The sequence below is a fragment of the Bacillus rossius genome, chromosome 1, assembly GCF_032445375.1.
Source record: "Bacillus rossius redtenbacheri isolate Brsri chromosome 1, Brsri_v3, whole genome shotgun sequence".
NCBI lineage: Eukaryota > Metazoa > Arthropoda > Insecta > Phasmatodea > Bacillidae > Bacillus > Bacillus rossius.
The window spans coordinates 239,748,758-239,771,102 of NC_086330.1; the positions used below are offsets into that span (position 1 = coordinate 239,748,758).

The 22,345-nt window shown below is 36.9% G+C and overlaps 1 protein-coding gene across 3 annotated transcripts in view; it reads left to right on the plus strand.

The window, feature by feature from the left end:
- LOC134527401 (uncharacterized) overlaps nt 1-17,640 on the plus strand; it is a 28,434-nt gene extending 10,794 nt beyond the window's left edge. Inside the window, exons 2-3 of one of the 3 annotated variants that reach the window (XR_010074184.1) lie at nt 6,292-14,487; nt 17,197-17,640. Coding sequence is in view for 1 of the 3 variants with exons in the window: in XM_063360065.1 (XP_063216135.1) it covers nt 6,292-7,261 (970 nt within the window). In the remaining 2 variants the exon portion in view is untranslated. Of the gene's footprint in view, nt 1-6,291; nt 14,488-17,196 lie in introns of those variants that run through there. The other 2 variants (XR_010074183.1, XM_063360065.1) reach the window with 2 other exon arrangements.
- The last annotated feature ends 4,705 nt before the right edge of the window (nt 17,641-22,345 follow it).

The window sequence follows — 22,345 nt, forward strand, 5'->3', positions numbered from 1 at the left end:
CGTACGCCATCTTTTGAATGTAATCAGAAGTGGCAATTCCTATACAAAATTACCATTTTCAATTTTTTTCATTATTTTGGCTGTTTCTTTGGGTTTTTCCTGATTTTTTTCCTAAACCACCTCTGAATTGAGGTGAACAAAAAAAAAATATATTCAAACCTGTCAAGCTATTTTCGAGTTTTAGCGAAACTAACATTATGCAATTGATTTTTATATATAGAGACTAACTAATGACTGGCATGCGTTGCAATGCCTCTTTAATTTTTTTTTTTCCAAATTTTAAAAGTAGGTATACATAAACAGTGTGTGTGAGTGTATCTCTATCCCGTTCTATCTCTATACCTCTCTGTAACTCTCTATATCTCTCTATCTATATCTATCTGTATAACTCTCTCTATATCTAACTCTATCTCTCTATATGTCTCTCTCACTTCCTCTCTGTTGTAAGTTTCAACAATAAATGATGTAGCCAACCTTTTGCTTTTAACTCATTCTCTGTTTACTAGTATCGCACAGTACACACATAGCCGACATGGCTGCAACGATAACAACATTCGTACACATACAAAACAAGATGGCACTTTCCAAACAAAGGAAGTCAAATCAAAGTCTATGTAGCAAATACAAATAAAACATTATTACTTTTGTGACTTATGTGTCTCACAAAATATATCCTACAGTTTCTCTTGAGACACTTAAGGTTAGAGAAACTAAGATTTCCTGCAGCACAGTATGTGTTCATTGAATAAAACCTTTGGTGTGAACTTACAAAAAAAAAACCATCAAACAATATTTGACTCAACTTCAGAACATATCCCAGTTCACGTCATTCATAACTCCTAGTTAAAACTCAAAACTTAACAAGCATGACAGACACTCAAGGAACACGTGCAAGATTCAGTTTTTCACACAGATACTTGATGCACGCACTGTTCACTGCCTTGGTGAACAAATCAGCAGGGTTCTCCCTACCAGTGATGTGCTTAACCTGTATCTTCCCCTTTTCCGTCATGTCCCTCACAAAATGGTGTTTGATATCTATATGTTTCGTCCTTTCACACACTTCCCATGGCTTACACATGGCTATGGCCGTCTCGTTGTCAGAGAGGATCACGGAAGGGCTGGGTGCAGAGCCATCTTGCCCCAATTCAGACATGAACTGCGATAACCATCTTGCTTCCTTTGTTGCTTCGTAGATTGCATAATATTCCGCAACTGCAGTGGAATCAGCAACACAGGTCTGTTTTCTCGAAACCCAGATAACAGGGCCTCCCGCTAAGGTTGCCACAACTCCTATTATAGACTTTCTGTCATGCCTATCGTTGGCTAGGTCTGCATCACAGTAGAATACGGCAGCGCCATTTTGTTTAGTAAATTTCAACCTCCAGTCTTTGGTTTGTCTCAGGTATCTAAGCACATGTACAATATCTTGCCAATCCCGAAGGGTTGGGGTCTCGCATTTTTGACTAGACCTGCACACTGCAAAGCTAATGTCTGGTCTTGTTGTTTGCGACAAATGTAGTAGGCTCCCAATTGCTTTGCGGTATAAGTGCTTGTCAAAAACCTTTGTTTTCAGCATATATCTGTCCCATCATCATGGTTGATCTCTATGGGGAACGCTTTTCCTCTTGCATTTGTCATTTGAAAAGTACGCAATAGTTGCTCGATGTAGTGAGACTGATCCAGTAATACACTCTCACCTGTGGAAATGATGTTCACTGAAAGAAAATTGGTCATCTCCCCCATGGCTCTCACTTTGATAATCCCAGACAGCTTCTTTTTCGTATACTCCACTTTCTCACGCGTCCCGAATATGCCTAGGTCATCAACGTAGACAAATATCACTAGTTCCTTGTGGTTATCTATATATACGCAAGGGTCTTTCTTCAACCTTCTCAAATTCCAGCCTGTTAGGATACCGTCAAGGGTGTCATGCCACTCCTTACCACTCTGTTTCAGGCCGTAAATACTTTTTAGCAGTTTACAGACCTTGTCACTCCCTTTTTTGGTACATCGGCGGTTGCTCCATGTAGATTTCCTCGGTGAGGACCCTGTTCAGATACGCAGCCAAGACGTCCAGGTATTCCCTGACCCAGCCCAACTTCACTGACAAAACTAGGACACAAACTGTCTTTTTCTTCACCACTGGAGAGTAAGTTTCAGTCAAATCTATCCCCGGTATTTGGGAAAACCCACGTGCTACCAGTCTTGCTCTGAACCGTACGGAGCTTCCATCCGAGCGCTCTTTTAATTTCAAGACCCACTTGCACAAAAAAACATTTTTTTCTTTGGGGCAGTCAAAAATTTCATAAGTGTTTTTGCTTGTCAAATTTTTAATTTCTTCATCCATCGCTCTTTTCCAATTTATCGCATCACTGCCCCCTAGAGCTTCTTCAGCACTCTTTGGTTCTTGGGAGCAAGACTCTGTAGACATAGTTATGCACCCGTATGGACAAGAAGGTGCTTCCGAGTGTCTTGACAGGAGTCGAGCAGACCTCCTGATTTCCACTACCGGTTTCTCTTCCCATCCCAAGAAGGGTTCTTCGTCTTCCGACAGGGTGTCATTGGAGTTTGGCTCATCATTTGTTCTTGGTTCAGTGCCTTCTCTTACCTCCTCGTTCTAATGATGTTTCTCAGTTTCCAGCATGCCCTCGCAGTTTTCTTCCAGTACTACAATGGTTTTGTTCTCTGTTGATATACCACACACATTGTACGGAAATTTTCTCTCCTGGAAAATAACGTTGTGGGCAATTTTGACCTTCTTAGCTTCTAATTGCCACAGTCGGTAACCCTTAATGTTTGTTTCATAACCTATGAAAATGCACTCGACACCTTTGCTATCCAACTTACTCTCCCATTCACATACATCCAGGCTCTGCAACCGAATCCCCTCATTGAATGTCTTCAGTTTCACCTTTTCTCCTTGCCACAGCTCCAAGGGTATCTGAAAATTTATGGCACGGGAAGGGATTAGATTTTTCACGAATGCCACAGTATTTGCTGCCTCAGCCCAAAATTCCTTTGGTAGGCCTGATTCTGCAAGCATACACCTTCTTTCTGTGACACAGTTTTGTTGCGGTGACTCAGCAATGGTTTTCCTGTGCACTATACCACATTTTTTGAGATGCGCCTCAAATTCTTTGTTGCAATACTCTCCTCCTCCATCTGTCTGAAGTCCCTTTATCTGGATATCATGCTGCAGTTCAACTTCATTTTGGTATTCCTTGAATGCAGCAAACACATCACTCTTCTTCGCCAAAAATTTCACGATAAGGTGCCTAGAGTAGTCATCTATGAAGGTTAGTAAATATTGAGCCTTTCCCAAGGACATAGGCAGTTTTCCCATTAAGTCAGAGTGTATTAGCTCCAGTGGTCCTTTAGATTTCCTTTCGCTCATTTGTGGAAAGCCCATTTTTTTCATTTTTCCTTTTATGCAAGTGTCACAAGCATTAAGCATCTTCCCCTCAATCTCCAGTTCGGGTATTTTTCTGATACTTTCTTCATTTAGGTGGCCAAGCCTTTGATGCCACACCATTACACTCTTCAATGCTGTAGCATCCCTAATTTCACAGTCATGGTTTGGCATATTTACTACATACTGTCCAATTTATTTTCAGAGTGTAGGACATATAAGCCATTTGAGACTGGAGCCTTGAAAAACATTTCGTCATGATCATAAGCTATGGCTTCTCTGACATTCATTTCCAGACAAATACCAATTTTTTTCCATCTTGCTTACCGAGAGCAGATTGAAGTTAAATTCTGGCACGTACAGTACATCCGATATGGTGAGAGTCCATTCCCCACATTCATCAGTGATTTTTATCTCTACCATACCACATCCACTGACCTTCGCTGTACCTTTACCCATCGTTATTTCCCCTTTGCAGTCTTTCATGTTGAGGAACAGTTCCCTTCGATTTGATATGTGGTCAGTTGCAGCGGAATCTACAACCCAGTCCACAGTGTTTTTCATGGGTGAAACCAAGCCACAAGCACTCACTAATGCCTTGTGTTTTAGCTTCCTATCCTGTTCGTTGCCAGTTGTGTTGTTATAAGGCTTTGACTGGTCATCCTCATTGCAGTCACTTGCCCAATGTCCATTATTTCCGCATCTGTAGCACTTCACTTTGTCACAAGTCTTAGCCATGTGACCCCACTCGTTACACCTGTAGCACTTTCTATCAGTGGGGGTACCATATAACATATCACTTCCTTGAGTATTTCTTTCAACATACCTGTTCTTCCAATACTCCGTTCCTTCATTTCCTTGTCTTCCTCCTCTTCCACGCCCTCTGAACGCTTGAGCACCTCTTAGAAGACCATCGCCTTTTGTTGCAAGTGCTGAAACTTCATTTTCTTCCCGATCTTCATTACTTTCTTCTAAAAGTCTTGCTTTTACCAACCTGATTGATAGGTTAGGTTCCTTTCCCAACTCTTCCACCAGTCCGCCATATTTATCCCACTGGAGTCCAAGTAGGATGATACCCGCAATCTGTTTGTCCAACCGGCCAATTTCACTTTCTGGTATTGTGTTTGCACACGAGCCACATATTCATGCAATTCCTCCCCTTCACCTTTAGAGATCAAAAACATAGCTTTTAGTGATCTCAATTCTTGCAAAAAACCAACCTTTATGTATGTCCGCCAGTATTTTCCACGCCTCTTTCACCAGTACACATTCCGCAATATCGTTAAAATATGAGTCGGACACGTTTTTGTACATAAATGCCAAAGCCTTCCTGTTAACCCTTTCTTGATCCACATTCATTGGTGGCACATATCCTTGTTCTATAGCATTCCAACAGTTAATTTGTATAAGTTTGCCCTTTGCCCGTAACTTCCATGCAAAGTAATTTTTGGAATCCAGCCGCGGAATGTTGCTTCTATATTCTGTAGTTTCATGCAAAGCCATCTTGAACCACTGTTTGCCACGTGCACTGATCGGCAAATTTACAGACTCACTGCCAATCACAGTCACAATCTCATCACTCGCAAAAGACGTCCTGGGCCCATAACCTGTTGTAAGTTTCAATAAATGATGTAGCCAACCTTTTGCTTTTAACTCACTCTCTGTTTACTAGTATCGCACAGTACACACATAGCCGACATGGCTGCAACGATAACAACATTCGTACACAGAAAACAAGATGGCACCTAAACAAAGTAAGTCAAATCAAAGTCTATGTAGGAAATACAAATAAAACATTATTACTTTCATGACTTGTGTGTCTCACAAAACATATCCAACACTCTCCCCCTCTCCCTCCCTCTACCCCTTCCTCACTCTCTCCCTCCATCTTCCTCTGTCCCACCCTCCCTCTCTCCATTATAATTTGGACTATAGCAAAAAGGAAATACTTTAAAATACGACTCGCGTGCCACTTAAATTCTGGTTTAAAGGTTTGGTGTTATCTTAATCTCACCTAGACAGTGACCTTCCTTGTGTTTCAAAGGTCAAGCATGCAAAATTTCATTGAGATTGGATCAGTTGTTTAGGAACGAATAGAGGACAAAGAGAAACATTCAAAAGTAATTTGAAGTGGCAATATCCGTACAAAATTACCAAATTATATTTTTTTCAATTTTTCGGGTGTTACTGTGAGTTTTTCCGAATTTTCTTTTCCTAAACCATCCTTGTAATGAGGTGAACAAAACAATAAAAAGTCATTGAAATCGGTCTAGCCGTTTTCTTATTTTAGCGAGACTAATGCACTGCAATTGATTTTTATATTTTAGAGAAGACTTAACACACAATAACTGGTGCTTTGCACTCCTGGGTAACAAAACCCAGACTTTGTCTCGATGCTCACTGTAGTCTGTCAGGACACGTGTAGTCGTGGGACGCTGCAATTGTAAATTCTTCATACAGCAGGAAAATATTAATAAAAATAGTTTAGCTGAAATTTTAAAAGTATTATAATTTTAATTCTTTTATATTTCTTTTTAAATTTCATCAGTAAAATATAATTTTTGCTGGAATTACATTTAACTTCTGTGCTCAAAACAATTTTTTAGAAAAGAAAGTTTATAAGTGTAATTTCTTTGAAGCTAGGGGATATTTTTTCTTTCAATTAACTGAGAAACCATTTCTAATGGAATTAAACTATCAAAACTATCAAGTTCTAGCATCTTTACCTGATTCTGTTTTGTAAAAATACTGTGTGTGTGTGTGTGTGTGCGTGTGTGTGTGCGCGCGTGAGTGTGCGCGCGTGAGTGTGCGCGTGCATGCGTGAGTATGTATAGATACAATTTTTGTCAATTTTCATGTCAAACTTGTGTTTTTCACAGGTATCTGGCAACAGGAGAAACCATGCAGTCCATTGCGGGAGCATTCAATTGTGGCAGAGCAACTGTGTGCATTATAGTGAATGACACTTGCCAAAGGTTATGGACGGTATTGGCACCACAGTACGTGAACCGCCCAGTTAGTCATGAAGAGTGGCTAAAAATCGCCAGTGATTTCGAAGATAAGTGGAATTTACCGCATTGTGTCGGCATTGTCGATTGCAGGCACGTTTCCGTTCGTACTCAAAAATCTCTGTTTTTCAGTAATAAACTTGGCACAGGTGTGGTTATGTTGGCCATATGTGATAACAAGTACTGCTTTAATTACTTGAACATTGAAGCGTACGACGAACAGAGCGGTGGTGGAGGCTTGATGAAGGCAACTGATTTTGCCACAATACTGGAAAATGATGCATTTGCTTTGCCATCTCAGTGCCCGCTGCCAGGGATGATCGAGCCCATGCCCTACTACTTTGTCGGAGACGAGCAGTTTCCATTAAAATTAAACTTAATGAGGCCTTATTCCTCAAAGGACGTGTCCGAGGTAAAAAAAAACTTTAATTACAGGTTGTCTAGAGTGCAGAGATGCATGGAAAACATATTTGGCATCTTGGTTTCTCGGTGGAATATATATCTGCACACAATCAATGCACATCCGCTAACCGTGCGCAAAATCATAAAAGCTACAGTTTGCCTGCACAACTTCCTGATGAAAAGCCAAGACCCACTGTACTGCCCAAGCAACGGATTCGTGGATGAGGAGAATGACTTTGGTGACGTCGTGCCAGGCGAGTGGAGAGCGGAAGTGAACCTGAGTAACTCCGCACTGCAGAGGATTGGTCGGCTGGGTTCAAACATGTCGAAACGCAGCAGTGTGCAGGCAAGAGACGTTTTGGCCTCATACCTAGTCGGTGAAAAAGGCTCAGTGGAGTGTCAGTGGCTCCAGGAAGTGGAAGAAGAACAGAATGTGTGATTAATGTATTAGTAACCTTTTTCATTCTGTTTGGATGACCAATAAAGAAGATATAAGAATAAAGTAACTTTTAATAGGGATTTTTAATAGTTTGGTATTTTTATTTTATTTAATAATGTGACTATTTGATTTTATTTATTTTAATTTCTTTTAAACAAATAGGGCTTCTGTGAGCGTGGACTCTAATTAAGAGGCATTACATTAATATTTGTTAGCAAAAGTAATAACTACTCTTATGTAAATATAAATCTACCTATGGTAGATTAGCTAACAATGTTCCCTAATTAACAGTTCAGTAACTTTACAGGACGGGGAAAAAAAAAATTATTTTCAATGACGTCAAGTACCTTTAGTGTGTATTTAATGTAATGGTATTATTTTAAAACAACATTTTGAATACTTTCTTTACTATCAAGCAAGGGTAACCAACAACACTCCTCCTATTACCTCAGCACGTAGCCTACTGCAGTTAGTAAGTCTGTTTTGTGTATTTTGGCGGTTCCATTTTTGTGCAATGATGCTTGTATCTTTATAGTTGTCAAAATAGTTATAATGGTGGATGAAAAAAATCCGCTGAAATTTGTTGGAACCAAATGTCAATTTCCTTAAAAATGCCAGGCAGTATTTTTTTAAAGTGACGATATCAAACATCACTACATGATGCAGACTTATATACAACCTTATGTAAGAGCATGGGAAACTCGAAAAAAAAATTTTTATCTCATATTTTTTCTAACATTTTCATCACTAATCACTATTATCTTTTAATTTTATAAACTTACAAATAAGTATTTTTGACGAAGTAGAAGTTTCAATTTTCAATTCTGTGACCATCACACCCAAACGAAAGATTTTACATAAAAACTATTTTAGTTGTAATATTTTAATAGTTTATGGTTTGTTAATACAGTTATTTTTGACTACAAATATCTTTTGGCACATTGAGGTTTCAGTAATGAGCCAATTTCAAAATTTGAGTCTACTTCACTTGACAAAAATGACCAGTCCAGTCAAGAAAGATCCTCACTAAATAAATAAAAAGGGGGGGGGGGGGGATAGGGAGCAAATACATTTACCATATATATGTTATATATTTTTCACATGTTTTAAAATGTCTGTCATTTGAAATTCTTCTTATCACAGTGAAATTATTTGACATCAATCCCTCCTATTGAAGCGGGTCCAGGGGTCCTCCCCCGCTAAAATTTGTATTTCAAGGTGGAAAATGGTGCTATTCAAGCAGTTTTATTTTTAAAAATTGATTAAACAGCACTTTCTTTGCCCCCGTTTGCACCCACTTCATGGTTTCAGAGGGGGGGGGGGGGGTGGCAAAATACCCTTGCCTTGTTGTTGCACCCCTGTTTGACATCATACATTTTAGAATGAATCATACTTATTCTGTGTCATTCTACATTTTAATACTATATGTTTATTTTAGTAAGCATCAAGAGATACTAGTATCATAACATCTGATTTCCATGTGAATGCTTTTCAAAATACTTTAAAAGTATCACTGTAACTCAATTGCTTATTTCTTGATCAGAAAAAATTGCAAATAACTAGAAAATAACTGATCTTATGCATGGCCGACTTACATCTCATTGCTAACTAAAGAGTGGCTTTAGGAGCGGCTGTATCACATTCTCGCTCCACTCCCCTCCACCAGATCATCACATTATTTTAGAATGGTTACTTCGGAGATAGTGTTTTATTGTGGAAAACCAGATGACTTAAAGAATTAGCTGTGCTCTTAAATAGTGATTGTTATCTTATATGATCACAAGGAACACTGGACACTGCAAAAATAAATTATGTAATTTTCAATAGTATTGTTACGATCGCGCTTGGCTGCAGTGCTTGGCATCGCCGCGCTCGTTCGGCCTGTCTGCGCCCCCTTCCACCCGCATCCTATCCCTGGTATCTCGTGTCATACTATCTCGCGACATCCTGACCGTCGCAGCACGCACCTGCCTCAGATCGAGTTACTTAAAAGAGGCCGCACTGCGGAATAAAAGGACTCAGACATGTTTATCGGCACGTTTTGTGGGAACCCGATGCTTGTTGCGTTTATCGGCGTTCTTTGAGCAGCCGCCGCGTCCTTCGACAGGACTCACGACGCGTTTCTGGACATTTCGATGGCGAAGGTCGTGCGATATCTCGGAGACATTCCCAATTGTTCTGGACGGGAACCCAAGGGCTATATAAGGAGGTTGGGCCGACCTTCGAGTCAGTCGGAGACTGAGTGAGTTCTCCCGCGGCGGAGATCCGGGCGATAGTGCCGCTGGTGCGGCAGAGTGGCGAAGTCCTTGGACGAAGGTTCCAGGGCAGGGAGTGAATGAGTTGTGGAGTCGCAAGTTTTCCCGCGGCAGAGTTTCTGGGCGATAGAGTCGCGGGCGCGGCGGAGTCCCGAACGAAGTTGCGAGCAAGGAGTCGAGTGGGATCTCGGTGAAGAGGAAATGAGTCTCGGCGGCGGCGGAGTGTGGCGACGGAGTCCCGCGGCGGAGACCCACGAGGGGTGCTGCGGCGAGAGTTGCGCCAGAGGTGCGACCCAGCGAGGTGTGTGGAACGAGTGACTGCGGAATAGACATATTTCTTTAAGTGTAGTTAATTATTTGCCATCTTAGAAGATTAATTGTAAGTGACAAGTAGTGGTAATAAATAAAACTGTGTGTGTGAAATACAATATTTAATTGGGCTATCCTTTACGAACCCGCGGTAAATCGTAACAGTATGTAGCAGCAGTGTCCACCGACCTTTTACACCTACAAAGTTCGTGATTTTTAATCCATGGAAAAATAAAATTACCTTCAAAATTTTAACATTGCAATTCTATGACTGAGTAATTTTACCAGACTGTTGGTCAATTCTTTTATATTGATGTACATATGTAATGCATGTGTGATTTTTACTTTCGTTTAGCAATTAAGCTGTCTGATAACTCAACCAACCTGTTTACTCATCATTTGAATGGAAAGATAGGGCCTAAGAACATGGGAAAATCTACAATCAAGTTATGCATTTGTAAGTTTTAATAAAAGACTCAAAATTTTTCTTGATTCCCAAGAAAAATTTGCATTAAATTACACACAATTTAGCATTGTTTTTACAAATAACAAAGACAGTTTGTGAAAGATTACACAATTTTTAGCTATATTTTTAGTCCAGATGTTAATGTACATTTGTAGATATTAGGTCATTGTAAAATTACTATAGAATTAGCATATTTATGTAACTACCATCACTAGTAAATAAAAAATAAACATTATTTATTTAGCACAGTGTCAGTGTGCATTTTCACACATACTTTAAAATTGGTTGTTTTACACGTTAGTTATCTAATTATAATAGACTTTTGTTTATGTTTATGGAATTCCCATAAATTTTTATAAACCTAGTTTTTTTTTTTTTTTTGTAAAATTACATAAATATGTATTGTAGTTCTGCTAAAACCAGTGTATCACAGCTAACATTTATAACTTTTGTTTTTGACATCGTACATTTATTACTTTTGGCATTAAAACAGTATTTGTATTTGAATTTTAGTCGTATATATGACACTCTGAACTCTATGCACATTGTTATTACAATGCCAGCACATTTCCCAGACCCCTCTAAGTACTATTTATTATGGCAAACGAAAACTAAAATATTATGAAATATGATACTCTCAGTGTGTGTCTAATTTAAATTTGTGTATTTACAGACTAAACCACTTTAGTTTCAGTTGTGTTATTGATATCTGGAAAATGTTTATCTGCACAGCCCTCCAGCCAATCAGACACCTGCAGTATGAATTTAAGTTAATTTTAAATGAACTGAAAAAGAGTGTAAAAGCGTCTAAAATGTTTTAACAGGAATTAGTGACGCGGTGTTAAGACCATTGAATTTTAGTGTTACCAAGTAAATTGACGATCTACAACAATAACGAAGTGTGTTACGATTGGTCTTAAGTGTGTTGATATAAAATAGTGTTATTTTAATCGAGATATCCAAGTGAGCAGTGTTTTAGTAAGTACATTGACCTGCTGATCTATTCCTCACACACAGACTGAACACTATTTTTGATAAGCAGAATTACATGTTATGTGTTTCATGTGAATACAAAAACACTGTTTTTTAAGTGATGTAAACTATCAGGTGTATTTCCACACACGTTAACAAGTTATTTAATGAACTCTGTAAATTTACACTATTTTTATGTAATTGATTCTCACACACTCAGTGGTCCTGTTTGAACAATTATTTTTGCCTGCACTGAGCTATACATATAATGTTTTTAAACTACGTATACTGAAAGAATGTTTGTTGCTATACATGTGTCTGACATATCTCCTGAATTTTACCTAGACAAACAGTAGTAAGCCGTAAAAGTTCCGTATTGTGTTTTGAATACTTTATTATAATTTTATTACTGATTGAATCATATTTAAAAAAACAAATTTAATAGAGAAAAAGTAAAGTAACATAATTGTACAGTAAATAGTATTGATATTTTGCAACTACATAAACTGTGTACCTATATCATTGTATGTTCATTTTAAAACACTATATGAACTGTATTAGAGTATTACTATAATTATGTTTCAGTTATCTTTTAATAAAATATATTGTCTATGCACAGTATATGTATTTGCCTACCATAGCACACACCAAATCTTTTTATCTGTGTTGTATTGTTTATACTGTGGATAAGCATATCTATCTAGACAATAATAAGTCAAGGAGTATCAGCACAGGTAAATTTTTTTAAAATAACTCACCCAAAATGTAAATTTACTCAACATTTTTCTATAGTGAATTCAGAGCAATTTGTATAAAGAATAAATTAATTTCAGTTTTTTTGCAAATGTTTTATATTGACATGGCCCAGGGCCTAACTGTCCTTGTACTAAGCGGGGGTTCGCGTCAATGCATGTCCTAAGATTAATTTGTGGGAGAGACTCTTTTTCAGGGTCGTGACGTCGCCCATGTGAGGCGTGATTTTAACCCCCCTAAAGCCAATCCTAGTACTTGCTACTGGCCCGCTCTCAGCGTCGGGCACGCTCTTCACCTATGCAGTGGGCTCTTAAGGCGTTCTACATGCCGTCACACTCAGGATGTTGAAATAAATAAATACAAATAAAATCGTATGCCCTGGTTTATTTAGTTGCTATTTCGCCTACACCTTTGATTATATTACTCAACGCCTGCGGCACGGATCGGTTCACGTGAGGTGGGACCTGACCACGTGGTCACACTATACAATTAGTTAATTCACGGTAAAATAACCATAGTGGCCACTTATACAATTACTTAAACAGTCTCCCCGCCAAGAGAAGGCCTGAGGACTAACGTACGAAAATATTTATGATGATTAAAATTTAAACAGAATTACTCAGCAGTGCAGACAAGCAGTGAGGTCCCCAAGGTGCTGATGCGTCTGCTCTCGGTCGGTGTTGGCAAAGGAATGGGGCGTGCTCAGGGCTCCGCTAGCCTAACATGGCGTCTTCGCGCCGAACCAATTATTGTTATATCTATTTACCATTACTTGCCACAGGAAGCTACAGGTAAGACATAAAACACTCTTAATAATTAGATTACACTTAATGCATGATGAAAACTATTAACTAAAATTACAACAAATTATTATCAATGTTAACCAGTCCGGCTTCGGCGGACTTCGGTTCGTCTCGTGCATGTTCGGTACGTCTTTCCGTTGTTTACTCTTACTGACTATGAATTAATTAAAGTACATAAAAACACTCCAGGCCAATCTTCCGTCACACGCCACTTGGGGAAAAATAAGCAAAAAAGAATTACAATGTTTATCACTAGTTAAAGGGGTGTGATGCACTGCTGCTACAGCGCCCTCTTGACGTTCGTGGCGCGCTATTCAAACACACGTCCTAAGCCCTAGTGGTAGGGAAGGATGGAGGGTGGGGTTTGTTTAGGCGGTGGCATATCGGGCTTAAAAAGGCAGCAGACCCGAACGATGTCAATATATTTAGTGAAAGAGATTTTTACCTGTTTTGTTATCCTCACTGCTATAATGCCGATGAGCTATTTGGAGGATGATACACTCACTAACTTAGCTTAAGGAAGCCACTAACACCCACGTCACAAGCCAGACTTGAACCCACAATCTCTGTGTTGTAGAACAGGCACAATGATACATTTTGCATAGGTAACGAGCAATAAACAAAATTATATAATTAAATTTCTTTCTTATTTATATCTTGGAAGTTAGCACTGGTGGAGTCTACGTGTTTGCCTAGAGGTTCAGATGACACCTAGGCAGAAGTTTCTATCATGTAGTAGCAGCAGCATCTGTTACACTGGAACATGTCCTGTTCAGGATTAATAAATAATATTACTTACAAATTTTGTATGGTAAAAAAAAACACTGATTTCATAATGTATAAGCATTTAGCTAGCAGAGTATTTTGCTGCACGAATCAGCAGAGAATCCAGGTTGGTTGTGGAGGGGGGTAGGAGGCCGCTGGGACTACGGCCTCCACCTCTGACCATATATTTTGATAGAGATAAGTTTTTAAAAATATGTTGAAGTAAGCCATAAGCTAATAAACAATTACTGTTATACAAGAAACTCAAGGTTTTATGTATCTTGAGACTTATGTTTCTGTAAGCATTAAAATTATTTAGGAATACGTGTATCTCTTTACTAAGTACCATTCTTGAGTGCACCCCAATGGATGGTGTTTTCTGTGCGTGCCTCAACGAAATTTGAGGACAGCCGAAGATTCACCCCCTTAGATCGACATGCCCTTCGGGCTGGTTCGTAAATGTTCGGGTTTGTTTTTATATTTTTTTTTATCTGTACGTTCAAAACAAACATTGCATCATTGACAAAGTATTGTAGACTAATGTTATTTTATATTTTTTAAGAGTAAAACGCATGTACACTAATATTGCCCTGTTACTAATTATGAGATTTTCAGGTAAGTTATTGAGCTATTTCTGTTTGATTTGTTAGGAGATTAGTTTTGTCCGTTTACAAGTTAACATTGCTTGTGTTATTCTTGGCAAGTAATAATTTCTTATACAAATTTTTGTACACTATAGGCTTATTATTTAAATTTTAGGTAGCGTGTAGAGATTTCATCTTATGTTCATGAGCGCACAACGTATAAAATCATAATAAATGTTTTCTGGTGGTGTGTAGCAGTTAACCGCATTTAAGTAAAAATATTTTGAAATAATTGTTACCAGAGCTGAATTACATTCAGGTGAGTGCACTTAATATAATTTGGGGTATTGCAGGAAAAATTATAAATTCCTAAAGTGTTTTTTACTTCCTGACATGTTTAAAATTATTATTCTCTATGAGGGTTGTTTGATTCTGCAAGTAGTTTATCATGTTTAACATGTGGATAGGTTAGGATTATTTATTACAAATCTGTAATATTGAGATACTGCCCTTGGGTTAGCTGGATTAAAAATACAGTGAAATTTGTTAGGTTAGTAACAATATACGTACAGTGATTCTAAGTACAGTGGAATTTACATTTGGTTAGCTTACGATAGCGCCAATTAAAAATTCTGTAAAATCAATTGAACGGTTGGATGTTACTAACCTAATTTAACCAACCAATATACATTTACAGTGATTTTTTAGGTTATTATCTCACGTTGCTGCGTTTTGTATGCAAAATAAACTTTGGACTCTTATTTATTTTTTTAAATCTCTAAATATGTACCTGTATTTACTCTAAAAAAAGTTTTTCTAAATTCAGACTGGTTTTTGAGAAATCACTGTTTATAGGTTATATTACATTACCTGTGCAGTAAAGGGCCTGTCACCATGTTAATTAATTGAGTTGCAGATCTTCTTGTTTTTCATACACAAATTGTATATTTTTTATTTGGATATTGCAATGCAGTAACGTAAATTATAACATTAAAAAAGTTATGGGACTCCTTATTGTGCATTACAAACCCAAAGCATCAGTCCTTGAGAGCAATATTTTTTAGCAGTTTATAGGTGCAAAATTCTAATTTTTTACGTGAGACAACACATAACCTGACATATAAAATAAATTTTCATTTTGTAACAAATGATTCCTTTTATACGTCAGGTTACGTGGTATTGCAGGTAACTAATCTACGCTTTGCACCTCCATACTGCTGTAAATAAATCCCTGTCAAGGGTTGGCGTTTTGGTTTGGATACACATTAGGGACTCGTAACTTTTTTAAAACATTTATTTACGTTTCATTGGGTTATAATATTCAAATAAAAAATATATACATTCTTATATATATGGAAAACCACAGGATCTGCAATGCAATTGGAGGAAAAAATTGTGACAGCTGCTTTACTGCATAGGCTATCTAGTGTGACCTGCAAAATGTGATTTCTTGAAAACCAGTAGGAATTAAGAAAAGCTGTTTACAGTTTTAATAGAGGAAGATTTTTAGTGTCTGAAAAGGTATTTTCAGAATTGTATAATTTCATTTATGGATAAGCATCAACAAAAGAAAATTACCTTTTTTTAAATTTAGCTAACCAACCATTCACATGATTTTACAAACTTTGTATTGTTTATACTTACCTGCTTGAACATTAAACTACTGTGAAACCATTTATTTAATTTTTTTTAAATATATTTGGGAATTAGCGCAGTGTAATCGAAGACGTTGACTGTATTGATGATTGATTTACTTTATTGATGAGCAATGAAGTTGTATCATTGTTGGATTGGTTAAGCAAATTAAAGCATCAAGGGTACTGATCAATGGTTTTTAACATATTTACTTGAGTCCATTGGTAAAATGTTAAAACACTGGATAGGCTAAATTTCCATCGACTGCTTATGTTATTTCCTCATTCTCACTTGAAAACAATTACAGGGTTATACTGTAGTTCTCAGTTGCAATACTTGGTTAGGTTAGTTACATAAGTGCTGTTAAATCACGAAAATGGTTAGGGAAAGGTAACTTCTTCATAACTACTGTAAAATGGTGTAAGCAATTCTTTAGGTAAGTTTACCTAGACTTTAAAAATAATTTATTTGGCGAAGTACGTAGTACTAAGAATTACTATTTATCAAATTTGGTTTGTGTGGAAAAGTTGTTACTCTAGGAAATTTCTGAATCCATCTTTGTAGGAATATAAACTAATATTATTAAGAAACAAAAAATACAATGTGTGGTATATTTTAATTTTCTAACTCCCTCTGAACTCTGCAGTTATGCGATTATCGATAATAATTGTAAATCATTGCAATGTACATCCGACACATTTTGTAGTGATTTCACAACTGTACTATGAAGTAATGCCATTGACTGCTGCAAAATAACATGCTGACATCTATTCTCGTGTAGGCATTTTGTTGATACGACTAAAATATGAGCATATAGGATACATATAGAATCTTTCAAATTTTGGTAAGCTACCTACTAATACTCTCCCCGAAGACTTTGATTAGATACATGTGAAATGCATTACATGAAACAACTTGTAAACATTTTGCTTGAATCAAAGCCTAGATTTGCTTAAGCTAATAACAAGCAAATACTTCACTCGAGGCCCTGAGAAACATACTTCTAAAATTGTTTAGTTACTTGGATTGTTAAATACCTAGTTTTTCTGCAATAATGGGCACAAGAGCTTAATTTTACAACTCAAAAGTTGCTGAAGCATCAAATAGAATTATGTTTTGCATATAATTTTTTTTCACATAAATGAGTATTTGTCAAAAAGTATTTGGAAAAAAATATCTGTTTGAAAGGACAAAGAAAAATGTTAATTGTAGTACATAAATGAGAATTTACCAAAAGTATTTTTGAATGTATCAAAATTCTAACTAAAATGGTTTTGAAAGTAATTTATCATTCTGGTACGCATAACTTTTTTCTTTGATACATTTATTTATCAGTTTCATTTCTCTTTAGTACATTATAAATCATTTAACTTTGATTTCTTTTTTGTTTCAGGCTTGTGGAGAACAGCTTTTTTTTATCTACTCTTTGGCTGGCCAATGTAAATAAGCAATTATTTCATGAATGCAGGAAGAGAGTTTATTTGATGTATTTTAAAATCACTGATAATATTTATTGGTGTATTTTAAAATCACTGATAATATTTATTGGTGTATTTTAAAATCACTGATAATATTTATTGGTGTATTTTAAAATTGCTGATAATATTTGTTTTGTGGCTGGAATGGTGACTTGTGAATTTTTATTAAGGATTAATAAAAAGCAGTAAAAATTATTAATGGTTGTCACAAGGAATTTTTTTTTCAATAATCAATCAATCATCTACACTCTACAGTAACAATTTTCCTTAACTCAAATAATATTTCAATACATATCTTATAAAGTATTCATATATGTACAATATAGACCAATTTTGAGCTATTCTGATATCAGTATATTAGTTATTATGAACATATACTATCAGAACTACCATTTGCATATAGTGCACATAATACATAACACTAGCCAACAACCATTAAAAAAAAAAAAAACACTACTATATACACTACATAAAAAAAAAAATCATAGACAAGTACAGATTATTCACTATTATATTCTAGAGCCAATTCCAATAAGTGTGAGGGCGTACCGGTGTTACGATTTGAATTATTGGTGGAAATAGTGGGTGCCACCACATGAGTGGGCACGTGGACCTGGCTTGATATTCTTACTCAGGGCGTTACGTGGCCCGTGTGCGGCGAGATATTAGCCCTCCTGATACCTAATTCAGCACCTGTCCCTACCCAAGCCCGTTCTCAGCGTCGGGCACGCTTATACTTAACCACAGTGGGCTCTTAGGGCGTCCCACACGCCGCTGACTGGGTTAAGGACCCACGTGGCCTCCCCCAAACACAAAGACACGTGACTCAATTAAGTTGGTTTTATTTACTTACACGTTACACGCCCTTATACAATCCTTCCGTGATACTGTTAAAAAAACGCCCGAGGCACGAATCTGTTTAGTTGAGGCGGACCACACACGTCGCCTCAAACCTTTACTTAGAACACGGGTGGTTAAAAACTCCGGAGAGTATATAAATCACTAATTAAACAGCCCCACCGACCGAGAGAGACCCCGAGGGTGAAGAGAAAACGATTTGAATTAATTAACTCAACAGAACTACTTATCGGTGAGACAACGGTGATGTCCTCGGGGTGTCTGCAGAGACGTCCGCTCTCGGCCGGCTGTAGAAGGAGACTGGGGTGAGACAAGGGTTTGCGGCAGTAAACATGGCGCTCTTTATAAAAATACCAGATACACATCCATGACCAGACCGTCTGTAATAATTACTTATGTGATAAAATATAGTTTGAATAAAGTTATGTGTTGGTTCCGTCGTCGCCCGCTAGGGAGCGTTCGTGGCCGTGCTTGCACGTACTTTATTACAAATATATAACATATTAATAAAACAAAAGGCACTCACTTACTGAATCGTCGTGACACTATTTTAGGGGCGAAAAGAAAAGATTACAATAATATTAATTATAAATAGGTGTGCGGCGCACTGCAGCTAAGCGCCCTCTTGCTGGGCTACCAACACACGCACTCGCTGGCGGGAGGTTTGAATATGAACAAAGGATGGAGGTGTTTGGGCGGTGGCATATCGGATTCGAAAGAGGGTCGCAGGCCCGGACGACGTCAAGTGTATTATCAACAAAAGAAAATAATTTTTTTTAAATAACAATATTTCGATATGAAGGAAAATCCGTATTCTAAAGTTCTTGTATATCTTTGGTATCAATCAATGTAAATTAATCAATCTTTGATAAAAAAAATCCCAAAAATGATTAATAAATAAAAAAAATTATTATCAACCAGCTCTGGGTTTTGCATGAGGGTTCAACTTCTCTGACTTCTGAGATTACAGACAAGATTTTAATTAATAATACTACAGTCATTTGGGGTAACTTTGTTCCACACAATGAACATAATGTGCATTTATCACTACCAAATCATATTCACATATTTCTTAAGACCAAAACTATTTAAAGATGATATCAGACTACAATATAGCCAACAAATAAAATTCATATAATTTTAATATTTAAATAATAATCATGATTTAATAGTGGACCAAAGTTACACTTATGTTTTGGATAACTTTGTACCAATTTTATATAAAAGAATTTATATAAAAAACAGAGAGTTAAAACAATATTTTACCTTATCCAATACGAAGACATGTTATTAACAGTGCAAATACAAATGGAAGTTAAATATTTTCTTTTAATTCGAACTTGCTGCACATCTTGGTACCCAAACACATGTGATCATCTACAGTGAAATGTAAAACAAACATGTACAATTTCAACCATTCATGCTTCAATTAGACCTTTCAAGTATTTCAAAATATAAAGAATGGTATTTACTATATACACCAATAATCACAACACTTACTTCGTTTTTTTTTCTCACTAAAAATATAGTTTCTAATTCACTCAACATCATCAGAGCACAGAATTGGATCATTTATGCGCATCATTCCTCTTTTGTTCACAAGTTTCATGCAAGATTCGTCAAGTTTTTTAATTATATCTTCTTCCTGGTACCATATGGTATCTTTCTTCTCAGGCCACACCACGTTTTCCCTTTTCTTGTCATACAGCTTATTTTATATAAAGTAGTATTCACTTGATCTTGTCGTTCTACTGTGATCACTTTTCCAGGGTAATGAGCGCCTTAGTATGAAACTATCACAAAGTCCTGTATATTATATTCATATGTCGGTTTAGCAAGTTGATTTGTTACGAAGTTAAAATTTGGAACTTTTGGCATATATTCCAAAGCTGATTCACAGATATCAGTGTCTCGATCTGCAATCAGTGATGCCGGCTCACTGGTTTTGGCCACATCACAGTTGTTAACAACTATCTCGGCTAAGAGGTGTTGAATAGGAGCACTTTCTTCATCATTGTTTTCTTTTGGAGTAGGCACTATTGTTCTAATCCCTAACCTAGCTTTACATCTTCTCCCTCCTCTTGTTCTGGCACTTGATATTGGTCGTGATGCATTCTCTGATATGTCAGTATAACAGTTCCGGTCTAGTTGTTCAGAACTGCTGTTCACTTCAAGTGTTCTTTTCTGTCCACGTGTGTTGCCACATTCTTTGTTAATGTAGTATTCTTTGACCTCCTCCACAGAAATACTTCTTCCTGGTTCAACGGGTAGTCTGTATTTCTTTACATTTTTAACAGTCAGGTCTGACTCCCTAATATCTTCAAGATATTTCCTGAACTCAGTGCCCACACATTTTGTTTATGAGTGATACTGGTTTTGCATATTCTGGAAGAGCTTCAAGTACTCTGTTACAGTCCACTGGGTAAAGGCCACTCTTCTCAAAACCTTTAACCAAGTTTGATGATGCTGTGCTTTGACCGCGAAGCAAAGCTTTGGCTAACAGTTCACTAAAAACGCCTTTGGGTAAACACACTTTCTTCTTTCCTTCTGGTGTTTTTCTCCACTCAGCTAGGACTTGTCTCCAGTTTGTCTTCAAAGATGAGAAGTAGGCGACGTCTAGTGGTTGCAGGAGATGTGTCGAGTTTGGCGGGAGGCATATGAAGCTTATATTGTTTTCTTCACATAAATTCAAAGTTTTAATTTAAATATGGGAGGACAAATTGTCCTCAATCAGTATTTTTTTCCCCTCTTTCCTTATGGCAACTGGAAGAAAGTGAAACTCAAACCAATCATCAAACACAGTTTGATCCATCCAACCACTTTCAGATGAATTAAGTTTTGTTCCATGAGGTGCATTATACAGCCAGTCTGTCCACTTCAGTTTTCCCTTAAATATAATATAAGGGAGTATGAATTCGCCCACAGCATTGCCGCAGAACATTACAGTGTAACAAGACTTTTATGTGTTGAGAATTTTCTCTGGATGTCTGCATGCCCCATATGGATCAATACTTTTCCTTTTGAATGGGCGTCATGGAATCCAGACTCGTCATAATTGTACATGTTTTCTGGTAGAACATTTACAGTTTCCATTTCAAACTGCTCAAAGAATTTCTTTATTGTTGCCTCATTCACGAGAGCTCTTTTTCTTGAAATGTTAGTGGCAAACCTTTCACCGATTTCAGATTTGTGTCTTTCAATGAATGACTTACCCCATTCGCATCCTGGCATATTTCCAGGAAAGCAACGTACTTTCCTTTTTTGCAGAATCTATGTACGATTTAACAATCAATCGTAAATCAAAGAGTGAAATGGAAATACCCATATCACTAACAGCGATGCAGTGCCTTACAAAAACAATTTCTTCTTCTGGAGAAAATATAATAGGGCGTCCGACTTTACGAGTATGTCTATTTTTTATTTTGTTAACAATTGTCTGTCTTGGAACTCCATACACTCTAGCTGCTTCTCGCTGACCAATACGACCTGCAGTTACATCTTCAATAATTTTGGCTAACAGATCTGCTGAGTACCTTGTTTTTGTGCCATACTGTCTCGTTCCGAGTTTAACTGGTCGTTTCCGCATCATATCTGAGATGAACAAAAAACTGTTAACATTTGAGTATGTAATAATATTATTTTTAATATTTAGGTACACATATAGTATTAAAATCTGCAAATAATGCTGTGTGTAAACAAATTTTTTAATGTAATTCAATGAGTAACAAGTTCACTACTAATATTTAAACATGTATGTATATATTTACAACCTGTGGTGATTTCAGTAAAAGTTATTGAAAAACAATGTTATTTCAATTTAATATCGTAATATACAACAAGTAAATTCCTAAACATGTAATTATATTACAAGTGATGTATATCAAGATAACTTTGGACCACATTTGGGGCAACATTGTACCGGTACAATGTTACCCCAAAACATGTTTGAAAATGCAGTGATATTTTTATAAGGTTCCGTTTTAATTAAATACGCCATTATACCATTCAAATAAACAGATACCATAATTAATAACCTAACTAAAGCATTTAAGGATAAACACTACACTTAATAGTAACAAATTTTACTTACTGTTGCAACTTGAAATCGGTCTACAAAAAGGCGCACTTTATACCACCATAGAATAACTACTACTGCTTCCCAAAGACTGTGCACACAAGATGGATAACTTGTAATGCTTCTGCACA